The following is a 12,909-nucleotide window of genomic DNA, read 5'->3' as shown; positions in this document are numbered from 1 at the left end:
CCCATTCTGTTGTTTTCCTCTATTTCTTTGCATTGATCGCTGAAGAAGGCTTTCTTATCTCTTCTTGGTATTCTTTGGAACTCTTCATTCAGATGGACGTTAGTCTGAGTGAACTCCGGGAGATGGTGATGGACAGGGAGGCCTGGTGTGGTGCGATTCATGGGGTCTCAAAGAGTCGGACACGACTGAGCGACTGAACTGAACTGAACTGATGCTTTTTTGCAGCCATGAAACTAAAAGATGCTTACTCCTTGGAAGGAAAGTTATACCCACGCTAGATAGCATATTCAAAAGCAGAGACATTACTTTACCAACAAAGGTCCATCTAGTCAAGGCTATGGTTTTTCCAGTAGTCATGTATGTGGATGTGAGTGTTGGACTGTGAAGAAAGCTGAGTGGCGAAGAATGAATGCTTTTGAACTGTGGTGTTGGAGAAGACTCTTGAGAGTCCCTTGGACTGCAAGGAGATCCAACCAGTCCATCCTAAAGGAGATCAGTGGGTGTTCATTGGAAGGAATGATGCTGAAGCTGAAACTCCAATACTTTGGCCACCTCATGTGAAGAGTTGACTCATTGGAAAAGACTCTGATGCTGGGAGGGATTGGAGGCAGGAGGAAAAGCGGATGACAGAGGATGAGATGGCTGGATGGCATCAACGACTCGATGGACATGAGTTTGGGTGAATTCTGGGAGTTGGTGATGGACAGGGAGGCCTGGCATGCTGCGATTCATGGGGTCACAAAGAGTCGGACATGACTGAGTGACTGAACTGAACTGAACTGATGCTTCTTTTATCAGTGCATAAAAGGAATTGAAAATGTCACAGAAGAATATGTTAATACAAGGGTCCATTAGCATGCATACAATAAAAGAAATGAAGAAAAGTGAGACTTATTTTTGTCTTAACATTTTGCTCTTCCTTATGAGAAGGTTTGTATCCTTGCTACTCCTAGTAAAGAATCTCCTTTCAGAACACTAATTGAGAAAATAAAAGCTGTAATTGGACCACTGTCAATCATCTTAATACTTTAGAAAGTGGGAGGCCCACTTAGCTAGGTGAGGGAAAAGCAGTGGCCATGCTGTGTTCTTAGAAACTGACTAAACCAACCTCTTTATCCATTCCATTTAACATGGAGAGAAAGAGGAACTTGAAGCAACTTTGAGTTTACCAGCAGATGCTAAAAAGTCAGGGCAGGAAAAGGGCAATTAAATATCAACCTTTATATCAATTAAGATAAACTGATGTTATCTTGGGTAATAATTAAAAGAGGCTTGTTAAAGTTCTTCTGTAGTTGTTTGTTGGAGTATGAATCTTTTATTTTTTTATTAAAGGTAATGAACTCCAATACTTTGGCCACCTCATGCGAAGAGTTGACTCCTGGGAAAAGACTCTGATGCTGGGAGGGATTTGGGGGCAGAAGGAAAAGGGGATGACAGAGGATGAGATGGCTGGATGGTATCACTGACTCGATGGATGTGAGTTTGAGTGAACTCCGGGAGTTGGTGATGAACAAGGAGGCCTGGTGTGCTGTAGTTCATGGGGTCGCAAAGAGTCGGACATGACTGAGCAACTGACCTGAACTGAACTGATGCATTAATATGTAATTCCCTGGTTGCTCAGCTGGTAAAGAATCCACTATGTGGGAGAAGTGGGTTTGATCCCTGGGTTGGGAAGATCCCCTGCAGGAGGGCATGGCAACCTATTTCAGTATTCTTGCCAGGAGAATCTCCATGAACAGAGCCTGGCTGGCTGCAGTTCATGGGGTGACATAGAGTCAGACATGACTCTGAGCAACTAAGGACACACTAAGCACATGAATTCATATGGGAACCAGCATGAAGCATCTTAATTGATCTTTGACTACAATTTTCACCTAAAACAGTGACCCATCAAATGTTCACTACCCAAGCTAGGTTGTACATCAAAATTTTGATATGTTCCATTCAGTTCAATTGCTCAGTCGTGTCTGACTCTTTGCAACCCCATGAACTGCAGCACACCAGGCCTCCCTGTCCATCACCAACTCCTGGAGTTTACCCAAATTCATGTCCAATAAGTCGGTGATGCCATCCAGCCATCTCATCCTTTGTCGTCCCCTTCTCCTGCCCCCAATCCCTCCCAGCATCAAAGTCTTTTCCAATGAGTCAACTCTTCGCATGAGGTGGCCAAAGTACTGGAGTTTCAGCTTCAGCATCATTCTTTCCAATGAACACCCAGGACTGATCTCTTTTAGAATGGACTGGTTGGATCTCCTTGCAGTCCAAGGGACCCTCAAGAGTCTTCTCCAACACCACAGTTCAAAAGCATCAATTCTTCAGTGCTCAGCTTTCTTCACAGTCCAACTTTCACATCCATACATGACCAATGGAAAAACCTTGCCTAGACGGACCTTTGTTGGCAAAATAATGTCTCTGCTTTTTAATATGCTATCTAGGTTGGTGATATGTTACTTTCTATGAAAATAAAGTAATTAGCTCTTCTGTATAGGAGTAATTTCCCATTCTCTCTGCAAGCAAATTTCAATAAGAAATTGGTAAGATGGGAAATAGATCTATAACATGTTGTACATGGACTTTTTTTTAGGTAGCACTATATTTTAGGGATATACTGTACATCAGAACAAGTTATTTTGTCTTATGTCTTTGATGAGTTTTTGTTCTCCAAAGGATTGATTAGAATGAGAAAGTGACTAAACATCATATAAAACATAATGTACCTAACTTACTATTTCACATTAGTCATGTATGACTTAGTCATTTGGCAAATTCTATCCAATTTTTGAGACAATGTGAAAATAAAACTGAAAAGTGAGACATTTATATTCAATCAGTACTCTAAAGGGCTTCCCAGGTGGTGCTAGTGGTAAAGAACCAGCCTGATAATGAACTAGAAGTAAGAGACACAAATTCGATCCCTGGGTTGGGAAGATCCCCTGGAGGAGGACATGGCAACCCACTCTAGTGTTCTTGATTAAAGAATCCCGCGGACAGAGGGGCCTGGTAGGCTACAAGTCCAAAGAATCCAGCATGACTGAACGAATTGAGCACACATGCACTACTGTAAGAGATACTAGTAGAATTAGCATGCATCTCCTTAATATAAGGACATTTTTAATTTTTCTTAGAACAAAGCTTAAATAATAAAGCATTAAAAGTTCAGTCTAAGACAGTCATCATAGAACATTACTATTCTCATTCAAACCACTGAAGCAACTTTGATTGCCTTATTTTATTACTATTTCTCTGAATAGATTTAGCATTATAGCAGTACTAGTCAACACATACACGAGAATAAATTCTGTTGGTATTTTTATTAGGATTACATTACATTTGCAAATTACTTCAGGGAAAAACTGACATCTTTATCATATCATTATAATATCGTTTCTATCCGAGGGTAGTTTTGTTCTAATTTCTCAAATATTCATTTGTGTACTTCTGGAGTATTCTAAAGTTTTCTTCATACTGGTCTTGTGCATTTCCTAAGTTTATTCCTAGGTATTTCATCTTTTATCCTACCTTTAAATAGCCTGCTTTGGGTCCTGTGTGCTTCTCTAGTTACTGATTCTAAACTTTATGTGAAGAAATCTAGAATATTCAGAAATACTTTGAATGAAGTTATAAAGGGAGATTAACACAAACATATGAAAATATATAAAGTCCTGATAAGGGGAAGAGCATAGCACTGGAATATTTCTAGTGAGACTGACGAATGAAACAGAAAGTCAAGAAACAGACCCAAAAATATCAGAATGATCTAATGTATCTCAAATAAGTGGGTAAAAGATGTGTTGTTTCATGAAGGATGCATTTGGAAAAAATAAAAATGGAATCATATTTTCCATCATACACCAGGACAAGTTCTAAATGGAGCAAATGTTAAAATGTTAAGATATTAAAATCATAATCTTATTAGAAGAAAAATGAGAGCTTTGACTTCAGATTTTGGAGAAGGTCCTTTCAACTATTCCTAAAATTGAGAAGCCATATAAAAGACTAATAGATTTGACACCTGAAAATAAAATTAAATTCTTCATTAAATAATATGAGCAAAGTTGACAATACAATACAATGGGGAAAAAAATTCTGTAACTCATATCAGAAATGATAGGCTAATTTCCCTAGTACATATAAAAGCTTCTAGAAATCAATAAGAGAAAGACCAATGAAAAAATGTTCAGTTTATGTTCAGTGTAAAATGGACTCTTTACAGAAAAAATAAATACAATTAATCTTTATACAAATGAAAAATGCTCAACCTCAATCCTAACCAGAGAATACAAAAACGCAAAAGATTCAAAAATATGCAAAAAAAAAAAAGTCTGAATGACATACTTTTAACTTGCTGATAGACACGAATTCAAAAATTCATGTCAAAATACATGAATTTTTTAATCAGAAACCCTATTGGGCCCTAATCCCTGTGGAGAAATTTTTCACTTTTTGACTAATGTGAAGTATTCAATCAGGCTTCCCAGGGTGGCACTAGTGGTAAAAAACCTGCCTGACCTTGCCTGGAGAATCCCATGGACAGAGGAGCCTGGTAGGCTACAGTTGATGGGGTTGCAAAGAGTCAGACATGCCAAAAGCAACTTAGCATACAAAATACTTATTCATCTGAAATGTATTTACTTATTCAAAAATCAATTAATAAAATACATATTTATATTGATGCTTTAAGATAGAAAATGATATTTTGCTTGCCCTCAATGAAAAGCAAGTATAAACATAAGAATATTGAAAGAAACAAAAAAAAAATATGAAGTCATTTATTATCATTTCTCCCAATCTTCACACTTGCTTTCTTTCATTAAAAAACCACTTAAGTAAGACCGTCTCCTTGAGGTCATCAGGAAGATCAAAAGGAAATAAAAAATGAAATAACTTTCTCATTAAATACTATTTTACTGTGTGTTGGGACCAAGTTCTACATAAACTAACCTGGTATATCTTCAGTAATACACTTGTCAGCTTTTTATGATTTTAGATATGAGAATTATGGCAAAGGATAAATGGGCAACAATATTATCACTAAAGTTTTAAGCCTGAGTGGTTTAAGGAATAGTAGAATCATTAATGATTCCCAGATGGCTCAGACGGTAATCTGCTTGTGATGTGGGAGACCAGGGTTTTATCCCTGGGCCAGAAAGATCCCATGCAGAAGGGAATGGCAACCCACTCCAGGATGCTTGCCTGGAAAACCCCATGGACAGAAGAGCCTGGTGGGCTACAGTCCACTGAGTCACAAAGAGTCAGACATCACTGAGCACACACACAATCATTAATATAAATGAGTAGACGGAAGAAATTACGATATATGTAGAAGGAGAGGATGAATTCAACACGGCAACTTCCAGGCAGAAAGAGTCAGTAGGCATGAGACAAACAGAACTGGAATTAGGGACAGAAAAGTCACAAAAAGTACATTTAAGATACATATCTGCATTAACAAAGAACACCTACCAGCCATTTTTCATATTCCTCGAGAGCTTGTTTATCTTTTTCCTTTTTCTCAGCTCTTTTCAGTTCTTCTTTTCTTTTCTCATGTATTTTTACTTTTTCCTTTTCCTTGAAAAAAACTTCCTTTTTTTCATTCCTATGTAGGGTAGTATAAAACATTGGCAAGTTAAAGGAGAATATATAATAAAGATTCCCTAATGTGTCTGCAGTAAGATTGATACATTAATACATTCAAGTAAATGAATTTTAGAAAAACCTAAAGTGTTACTAATTTAAGATCTATCAAAACACTTGCTATTTTAGATTACCATTTTTCAACAGCAGTTAAGTTATCTTTTCTTTTCTCAGCAACAGTTTCCTCCTCTTTCTGTTTCTTTGCTCTTTCACATTCTTTCTCTTTTTTATTTTTCTCCTTAAGGTATTCCATCTTTTTTGCTTTCCAGTTTTCAAAAGCCTGAAGAAGTTAAGAATCACCTTCTTATTGAATGTGAATATAATAAAATAGTTAAAGTTCAGATAATCACTAATTTTCAAACATTTAAAATTAAGAAAGATATTAAGGCTATTGCATACTTGCAATGCTTCTCCTTTTCTCATAGCATTTTCTTCTTCAGTTTTCTTTTTGTTTTTTTCCTCAAGCCTTTTTTTTGCAGCTATCTTCTTTGCTTCCTTTTCTTTCATGGCTTTCCAGGCCTCAAATGATGCTAAGGCTTCTTCTCTCTTAGCAGCTCTCTTCTATTTTGGAAAAATAATAGTCATATGTGTATGAATATTACAAATATAGATAGATATAGATATACATATAAGTATGTGTCTTTTCCTTTAATGTTAGGTTTCAAGGCAATCTATCTTAAATGATTTAGAAAAATTAACTTATAAAAAATGTTATCTGAATTATTCACTATATTTTAAAATATCCTTTTCTAAGCACTTCTCAGATATTGATGTACTACCATGCATGGGAAGGAACCATTTTTGGGAAGTGTACTGAACAAATGTTTTCAGAGTAAACAGAAATTGGTTAATTGGTGCTGTAAAGTGCTCATAATGAAATACTGCATTAAAAGAAAAATATCAGGGTAAAATTAGTAATTAAAAAAAAATTTTTTAATTACCTCTCTGGCCTGTAACTTCCCTGATATTTTTCTTTTAATGCAATATTTCATTATGAGCACTCTGCAGTGCCAATTACCTTATTTCAGTTTAAAATTACAGTCAAAGTAAGATAAATTGGGCAAGTCGCACAGTAAGCCACAGGTCTTTGTTTTAACCCTGAGTTTTGCCTGACATCAGAGCATACAATTCTTACTGCATAAACATGTCCCAAATGTTGAAAACATGGGCCAGACTGGAAAATGTTATTACTTTACTTACTTCAGTCTAATCCCATAATATTCTGTTTGCCTTATAATATTCCTTAGGATTAAATGCTATAAACATTTATTACAGAGATAACATAATTTAGAAGGAGTATGGCCACCCTCACTGAGCTGTGAAGACCAAATGAGGTGTCTGGCACTGACTATGGCAGATCAAGCTTAAACATGGCCCAGAGTCCAAGCACCCCACCTGCAGGGCTGCTCCACTCAGCATTATTTCTATTCATGGTAGTATTAAAAAACACAATGATGGGTTTTATTCTGGTTTTTTTTTTTTTTTTCAGTGGTTTTACTTGAGTAGATGAGAAACAAATGAGCATGTTGTAGGCTATGGGGCAGGAGTTACAGGCAGAAAGTGAAGTACAAGTGAGATTGAAATGAGAGCCCAGCTCCATTCAATGGGAAGGACAGGGGCAATCACTCAGGTAGAGGTTGGTCTTATAGACAAAAAAATCCAAGATAGAAAAGAGGACAGTTCAGTTCAGTTCAGTTGCTCAGTCATGTCCGACTCTTTGACACCCCATGAATCGCAGCACACCAGGCCTCCCTGTCCATCACCAACTCCCAGAGTTCACTCAAACGCATGTTCATCAAGTCGGTGATGCCATCCAGACATCTCATCCTCTGTCATCCCCTTCTCCTCCTGCCCCCCAATCCCTCCCAGCATCAGGGTCTTTTCCAATGAGTCAACTCTTCACATGAGGTGGCCAAAGTATTGGAGTTTCAGCTTCAGCATCATTCCTTCCAATGAACACCCAGGACTGATCTCCTTTAGGATGGACTGGTTGAATCCTTTGCAGTCCAAGGGACTCTCAAGAGTCTTCTCCAACACCACAGTTCAAAAGCATCAATTCTTCAACACTCAGCTTTCTTTATAGTCCTACTCTCACATCCATACATGACTACTGGAAAAACCATAGCCTTGACTAGACGGACAACTGTTGGCAAAGTAATGTCTCTGCTTTTCAATATGCTATCTAGGTTGGTCATAACTTTCCTTCCAAGGAGTAAGCGTCTTTTAATGTCATGGCTGCAATCACTGTCTGCAGTGATTTTGGAGCCAAAAAAAATAAAGTCTGACACTGTTTCCACTGTTTCACCATCTATTGCCCATGAAGTGATGGGACTGGATGCCATGATCTTCATTTTCTGTATGCTGAGCTTTAAGCCAACTTTTTCACTCTCCTCTTTCACTTTCATCAAGAGGCTTTTTAGTTCCTCTTCACTTTCTGCCATAAGGGTGGTGTCATCTGCATATCTGAGGTTATTGATCTTTCTCCTTGCAATCTTGATTCCAGCTTGTGCTTCTTCCAGCCCAGAGTTTCTCATGATGTACTCTGCATAGAAGTTAAATAAGCAGGGTGACAATATACAGCCTTGACGTACTCCTTTTCCTATTTGGAATCTGTTGTTCCATGTCCAATTCTAACTGTTGCTTCCTAACATGCATATAGGTTTCTCAAGAAGCAGGTCAGGTGGTCTGGTATTCCCATCTCTTTCAGAATTTTCCACAGTTTATTGTGATCCACATAGTCAAAGGCTTTGGCATAGTCAATAAAGCAGAAATAGATGTTTTTCTGGAAGTCCCTTGCTTTTTCCATGATCCAGCGGATGTTGGCAATTTGATCTCTGGTTCCTCTGCCTTTTCTAAAACCAGCTTGAACATCCGGAAGTTCACAGTTCATGTATTGCTGAAGCCTGGCTTGGAAAATTTTGAGCATTACTTTACCAGCCTGTGAGATGAGTGCACTTGTGTGGTAGTTTGAGCATTCTTTGGCATTGCCTTTCTTTGGGACTGGAATGAAAACGGACCTTTTCCTGTCCTGTGGCCACTGCTGAGTTTTCCAAATTTGCTGGCATATTGAGTGCAGCACTTTCACAGCATCATCTTCCAGGATTTAAAATAGCTCAACTGGAATTCCATCACTTCCACTAGCTTTGTTCGTAGTGATGTTTTCTAAGGCCCACTTGACTTCATGTTCCAGGATGTCTGGCTCTGGGTGAGTGATCACACCATTGTGATTATCTGCGTCGTGAAGATCTTTTTGGTACAGTTCTTCTGTGTATTCTTGCCACCTCTTCTTAATATCTTCTCCTTCTGTTAGGTCCATCCCATTTCTGCCCTTTATCAAGCCCATCTTTGCACGAAATGTTCAGCGCTTTGGCTGTGACAGACCCACGACAGAAGCGCGCTGGCTACGACAGACCGTGCGGAAACATGGCCGAGAGGAGCTACCCCTTGCTCAATGTTGGGGTGGTGGCCGAGAGTGCCAGGCTGTGATGGCGCAGCATCTGCTAAGAGGAGCTACCCCAAGTCCGAGGTCAGGGGCGGTGGCTGGGAGGAGCTACCCCATGTCCAAGGAGTGGCGGCTGCACAAGCACAGGAGCACCAAGAGGAGCTACTCCGTGTTCAAGGTCAGGAGGGGCGGCTGTGAAGAGATACCCCTTGACCAAGGTAAGGAGCAGCGGCTGTGCTTTGCTGGAGCAGCTGTGAAGAGATACCCCACGTCCAATGTAAAGAGAAACCCAAGCAAGATGGTAGGTGTTGCGAGAAGGCATCAGAGGGCAGACACACTGAGACCATAATCACAGAAAACTAGTCAATCTAACCACACTAGAACCACAGCCTTGTCTAACTCAATGAAACTAAGCCATGCCTTGTGGGGCCACCCAAGACGGGTGGGTCATGGTGGAGTGCTCTGACAGAATGTGGTCCACTGGAGGAAGAGAATGGCAAACCACTTCACTATTCTTGCCTTGAGAACCCCATGAACAGTATGAAAAGGCAAAATGACAGGATACTGAAAGAGGAACTCCCCAGGTCGGTAGGTGCCCAATATGCTACTGGAGATCAGTGGAGAAATAACTCCAGAAAGAATGAAGGGATGGAGCCATAGCAAAAATAATACCCAGTTGTAGATGTGTCTGGTGGTAGAAGCAAGGTCTGATGCTGTAAAGAGCAATATTGCATAGGAACCTGGAATGTTAGGTCCATGAATCAAGAAAAGAGGACAACTGAAGGTTAATGTCTGAAGACCCTTTATATTCTTGGCTAAGTTGTAATACTGAAGGTAATTTTTAAGAATGAAATAGGTACATGGTCACAAGAAAAAAATATTCATAATCAATAGTGCCAAAATTATTGCAGACATATAAGAAAATTTGTGTATCTATGTTTTCATGTAAACCAGTTATATCAACTAAAAATGTATAAAGGACTAGAGAAATAAAATCAGAAATCATTTCTTTTATATACAATTTATTTCACCATTTAAAAAACAGGTGATTTGAAAATATATAAGCATTCGAGACTATTTTACTCACTTAAAAATTCAGAATATTTTTCATTTCTGTATTTCAGAATACCTGTTCATTCTGAATCCTTAAGTTTTCACTTTCAATTCTTTTAATTCTGTGCATTTCATGTAAATAAATATTTTTCTTTTCTAACCACTCCTGTGAGAAGAAGAAAAAGGCTATATGTTATACAAAGTTTTACAAATGAATTAGAATTCTTATTTATTTCTGAAATATATAATTAAAACTTAAAAAAAACATAAACCTTACAAACTTTATATGTGCTAATATCATTCCTCTTTTTCTGATAATATTCTAATATATAACAATGAGCAAGAATTAAGAAAATCATATCTATGTTATCTTTCTCAGTCCTGGGAACAGATTTCAAAGACTGACTATGATGACTGAATATATTAACATTTTCTCTGAAATTCACAGAGACAATTTTCTATTTTCATATTTCTATGCATTAAAAATACATATTAAAATACATTTTCTATTTGTATTTTATATAAAATAAGACCAAAAAAAACATCTGTTTGGAACTTTGAAAAATTAGAACAGCTTTTTTCTAGGTAAGTTTAACTCAAATACAAAAAGTCTCAGGAAAGAAAAAAATATTAAAACACTTTTGTTCATAACAATAGAAACTTTAAGTTGAAAAAGTATAAAAACATAGATATACCATAACTATATTTTGCTTTTGTTATATTTTTATCAATTCCTATGGCAAATTCTCTTTCTTTACAATTATGATCAGTTCAGCAAAGTTTAAAGTAGCCCTGGTGGCTCAGATGGTAAAGAATCTGCCTGCAGTAAGGGAGATCTAGGTTCAATTCCTGGGTTGGGAAGATCCCCTGGAGAAGGGAATGGCAACTCACCCTAGTATTCTTGCCTGGAGAATTTCATGGACAGAGAAGCTTGGCGGGCTATAGTTCATGGGGGTCACAAAGAGTTGAACACAACTGAACGATTAACACACACAAAGCAAACTTGGGAGGAGATTTGGATTGCTCAGGTATTATAAAGGAAATGAGTTGATAAATCATCATTTCTGACAGGTTCATTTTACTCCCTGATAAAAAAATCTTATGTGATTAACTCTAATTTAAAAAAAATTTTCCTTTTTACCTGATAAACAGTTGCCCTTAGATTATCTGCTCTGTCAGGTTCTGTGTTCTGTTTCTGTGAGGGCTTTTGGTCCAAGACTCTCAAAGTCCCTAAATAGTGAGAAGCTGGAGCTGTCGATGGAATCCTCCTTAGAGAACTAGGCTTCTTTAAGAACTCAGAGGTCATTAATCTGAAAAGATCCAAATGAATCAAAAGAAACTATTACAATTACAATGGTAGAAGAAAGATTCATTAGATTTTGAAACTACTATATCTAAAAACTACATTATATTTTAATAAATTATAATTACTTTGAAAATGATGAGGTATTTTATTAGTACACAAAGACCCCTTCAATATAATTTAAATTTTATTACTTTAATTTACATATAGCTTCAAAGTAATTTTTCTTTTTAGGTTATTTATGATTAAAACACTTTTAAAAAACATGGATTCAAGTTACATGGGAAAAAAACAATATCAATAAGTAGGTTTTAATAGTTTCTTGTATTATTTTGCTACATTGCTGCTGCTGCACTGTTATTTAGTCGCTAAGTCACGTTCAACTCTGCAACCCCATGGACTGTGGCCTGCCAGGCTCCTCTGTTCATGGGATTTCCCAGGCAAGAATACTGGAGCGGTTGCCATTTCCTTCTCCAGGGAACAAACCCCTTCTCCTGCGTCGGCAGGCAGATTCTTTACTGCTGATCCACCAGAGAAGCCCCATTTTGCTACATAAACCATCTTAAATATAAAGTTAGACTAATAACCACTAACTTGGGGTTGGTGGGAAAATCTGGCTCATGATCTCTTCTGGTATATAAAGTTATTACACCACAGCTATTTCATTTATTTTCATAATGCCAACAATGGCTTCCCTGCTATAATAGCAGATGTGAGTAATTACAACACGGATCATATGGCCTATAGCACCTGCCCTATGTACTAACTGGCAAATTCACTGAAGAAGTTTGCTGACCCCTGTTCTATTTGAGTAATGATAATTTAAAAGATGCTGAAGGTTTTGATTAGCACCTATGAGTTAGGCATCAGTGTGAATGATGATCAGTTCTTATCACTTTAATAAACCAACTTAGTGCACAGAACCTCAAAGTTTAAAGTATAATTTTATATGTGTTGGACAAAGGCAGTTAACAGAGAAGGTGAATGCTAGACCTCAGCTTTATTACTACTTTATATCTACTGTCTCAGGAAAAACAGGAGAAAGAAACTCCATCTCATGAGCAATGCAGAACTTAGAGGATCCTTAATCAATCCCTTTTAAAAAGAATATATTCAACTAGGGGGATGGATCATAAAGTAACTAATTCATTCTTCTCATAAGAAGAAAATTAAGAATACCAAATGAAATTTACTTTCAGTAATTAAACTAAAACCTGCTTTGCTGAAATATAAACCTATAACTGAAGGAAAATGAAAACTTTATTACCTGCCAGATGCACTGGAGGCTCTATTATTTGTTGATTTTTTATTCTTCATATTTCTATCTTGAATTGCTTTCTATTAAATAAAAAAGCAAACAATTACTCACTGTATATATCACAATTATAGTTAGAGGGCAACTGCTAGAAAGTCAATGTTTTTTGAGCATCTACTATCTGTTAAGCATAGCGGTCACCAGGAACAAATAAGGGTATCA

At 37.4% G+C, this 12,909-nt stretch overlaps 1 protein-coding gene across 6 annotated transcripts in view; it reads right to left on the bottom strand.

Moving 5' to 3' along the window:
• MAP9 (microtubule associated protein 9) overlaps positions 1 to 12,909 on the bottom strand; it is a 53,743-nt gene that overhangs the window by 20,383 nt on the left and 20,451 nt on the right. For all 6 annotated transcript variants that reach the window (XM_018061637.1, XM_018061642.1, XM_018061639.1 and 3 more), the window contains exons 8-13: positions 12,700 to 12,770; positions 11,271 to 11,439; positions 10,206 to 10,295; positions 6,034 to 6,195; positions 5,769 to 5,914; positions 5,464 to 5,596 (exon numbers count right to left, since the gene is read on the bottom strand). In XM_018061637.1, coding sequence (XP_017917126.1) covers positions 5,464 to 5,596; positions 5,769 to 5,914; positions 6,034 to 6,195; positions 10,206 to 10,295; positions 11,271 to 11,439; positions 12,700 to 12,770 — 771 coding nt within the window. The remainder of the gene's footprint in view (positions 1 to 5,463; positions 5,597 to 5,768; positions 5,915 to 6,033; positions 6,196 to 10,205; positions 10,296 to 11,270; positions 11,440 to 12,699; positions 12,771 to 12,909) is intronic.

This window comes from Capra hircus, chromosome 17 (genome assembly GCF_001704415.2).
Source record: "Capra hircus breed San Clemente chromosome 17, ASM170441v1, whole genome shotgun sequence".
Taxonomy (NCBI): domain Eukaryota; kingdom Metazoa; phylum Chordata; class Mammalia; order Artiodactyla; family Bovidae; genus Capra; species Capra hircus.
This window is presented reverse-complemented; position numbering and strand designations above follow the sequence as displayed.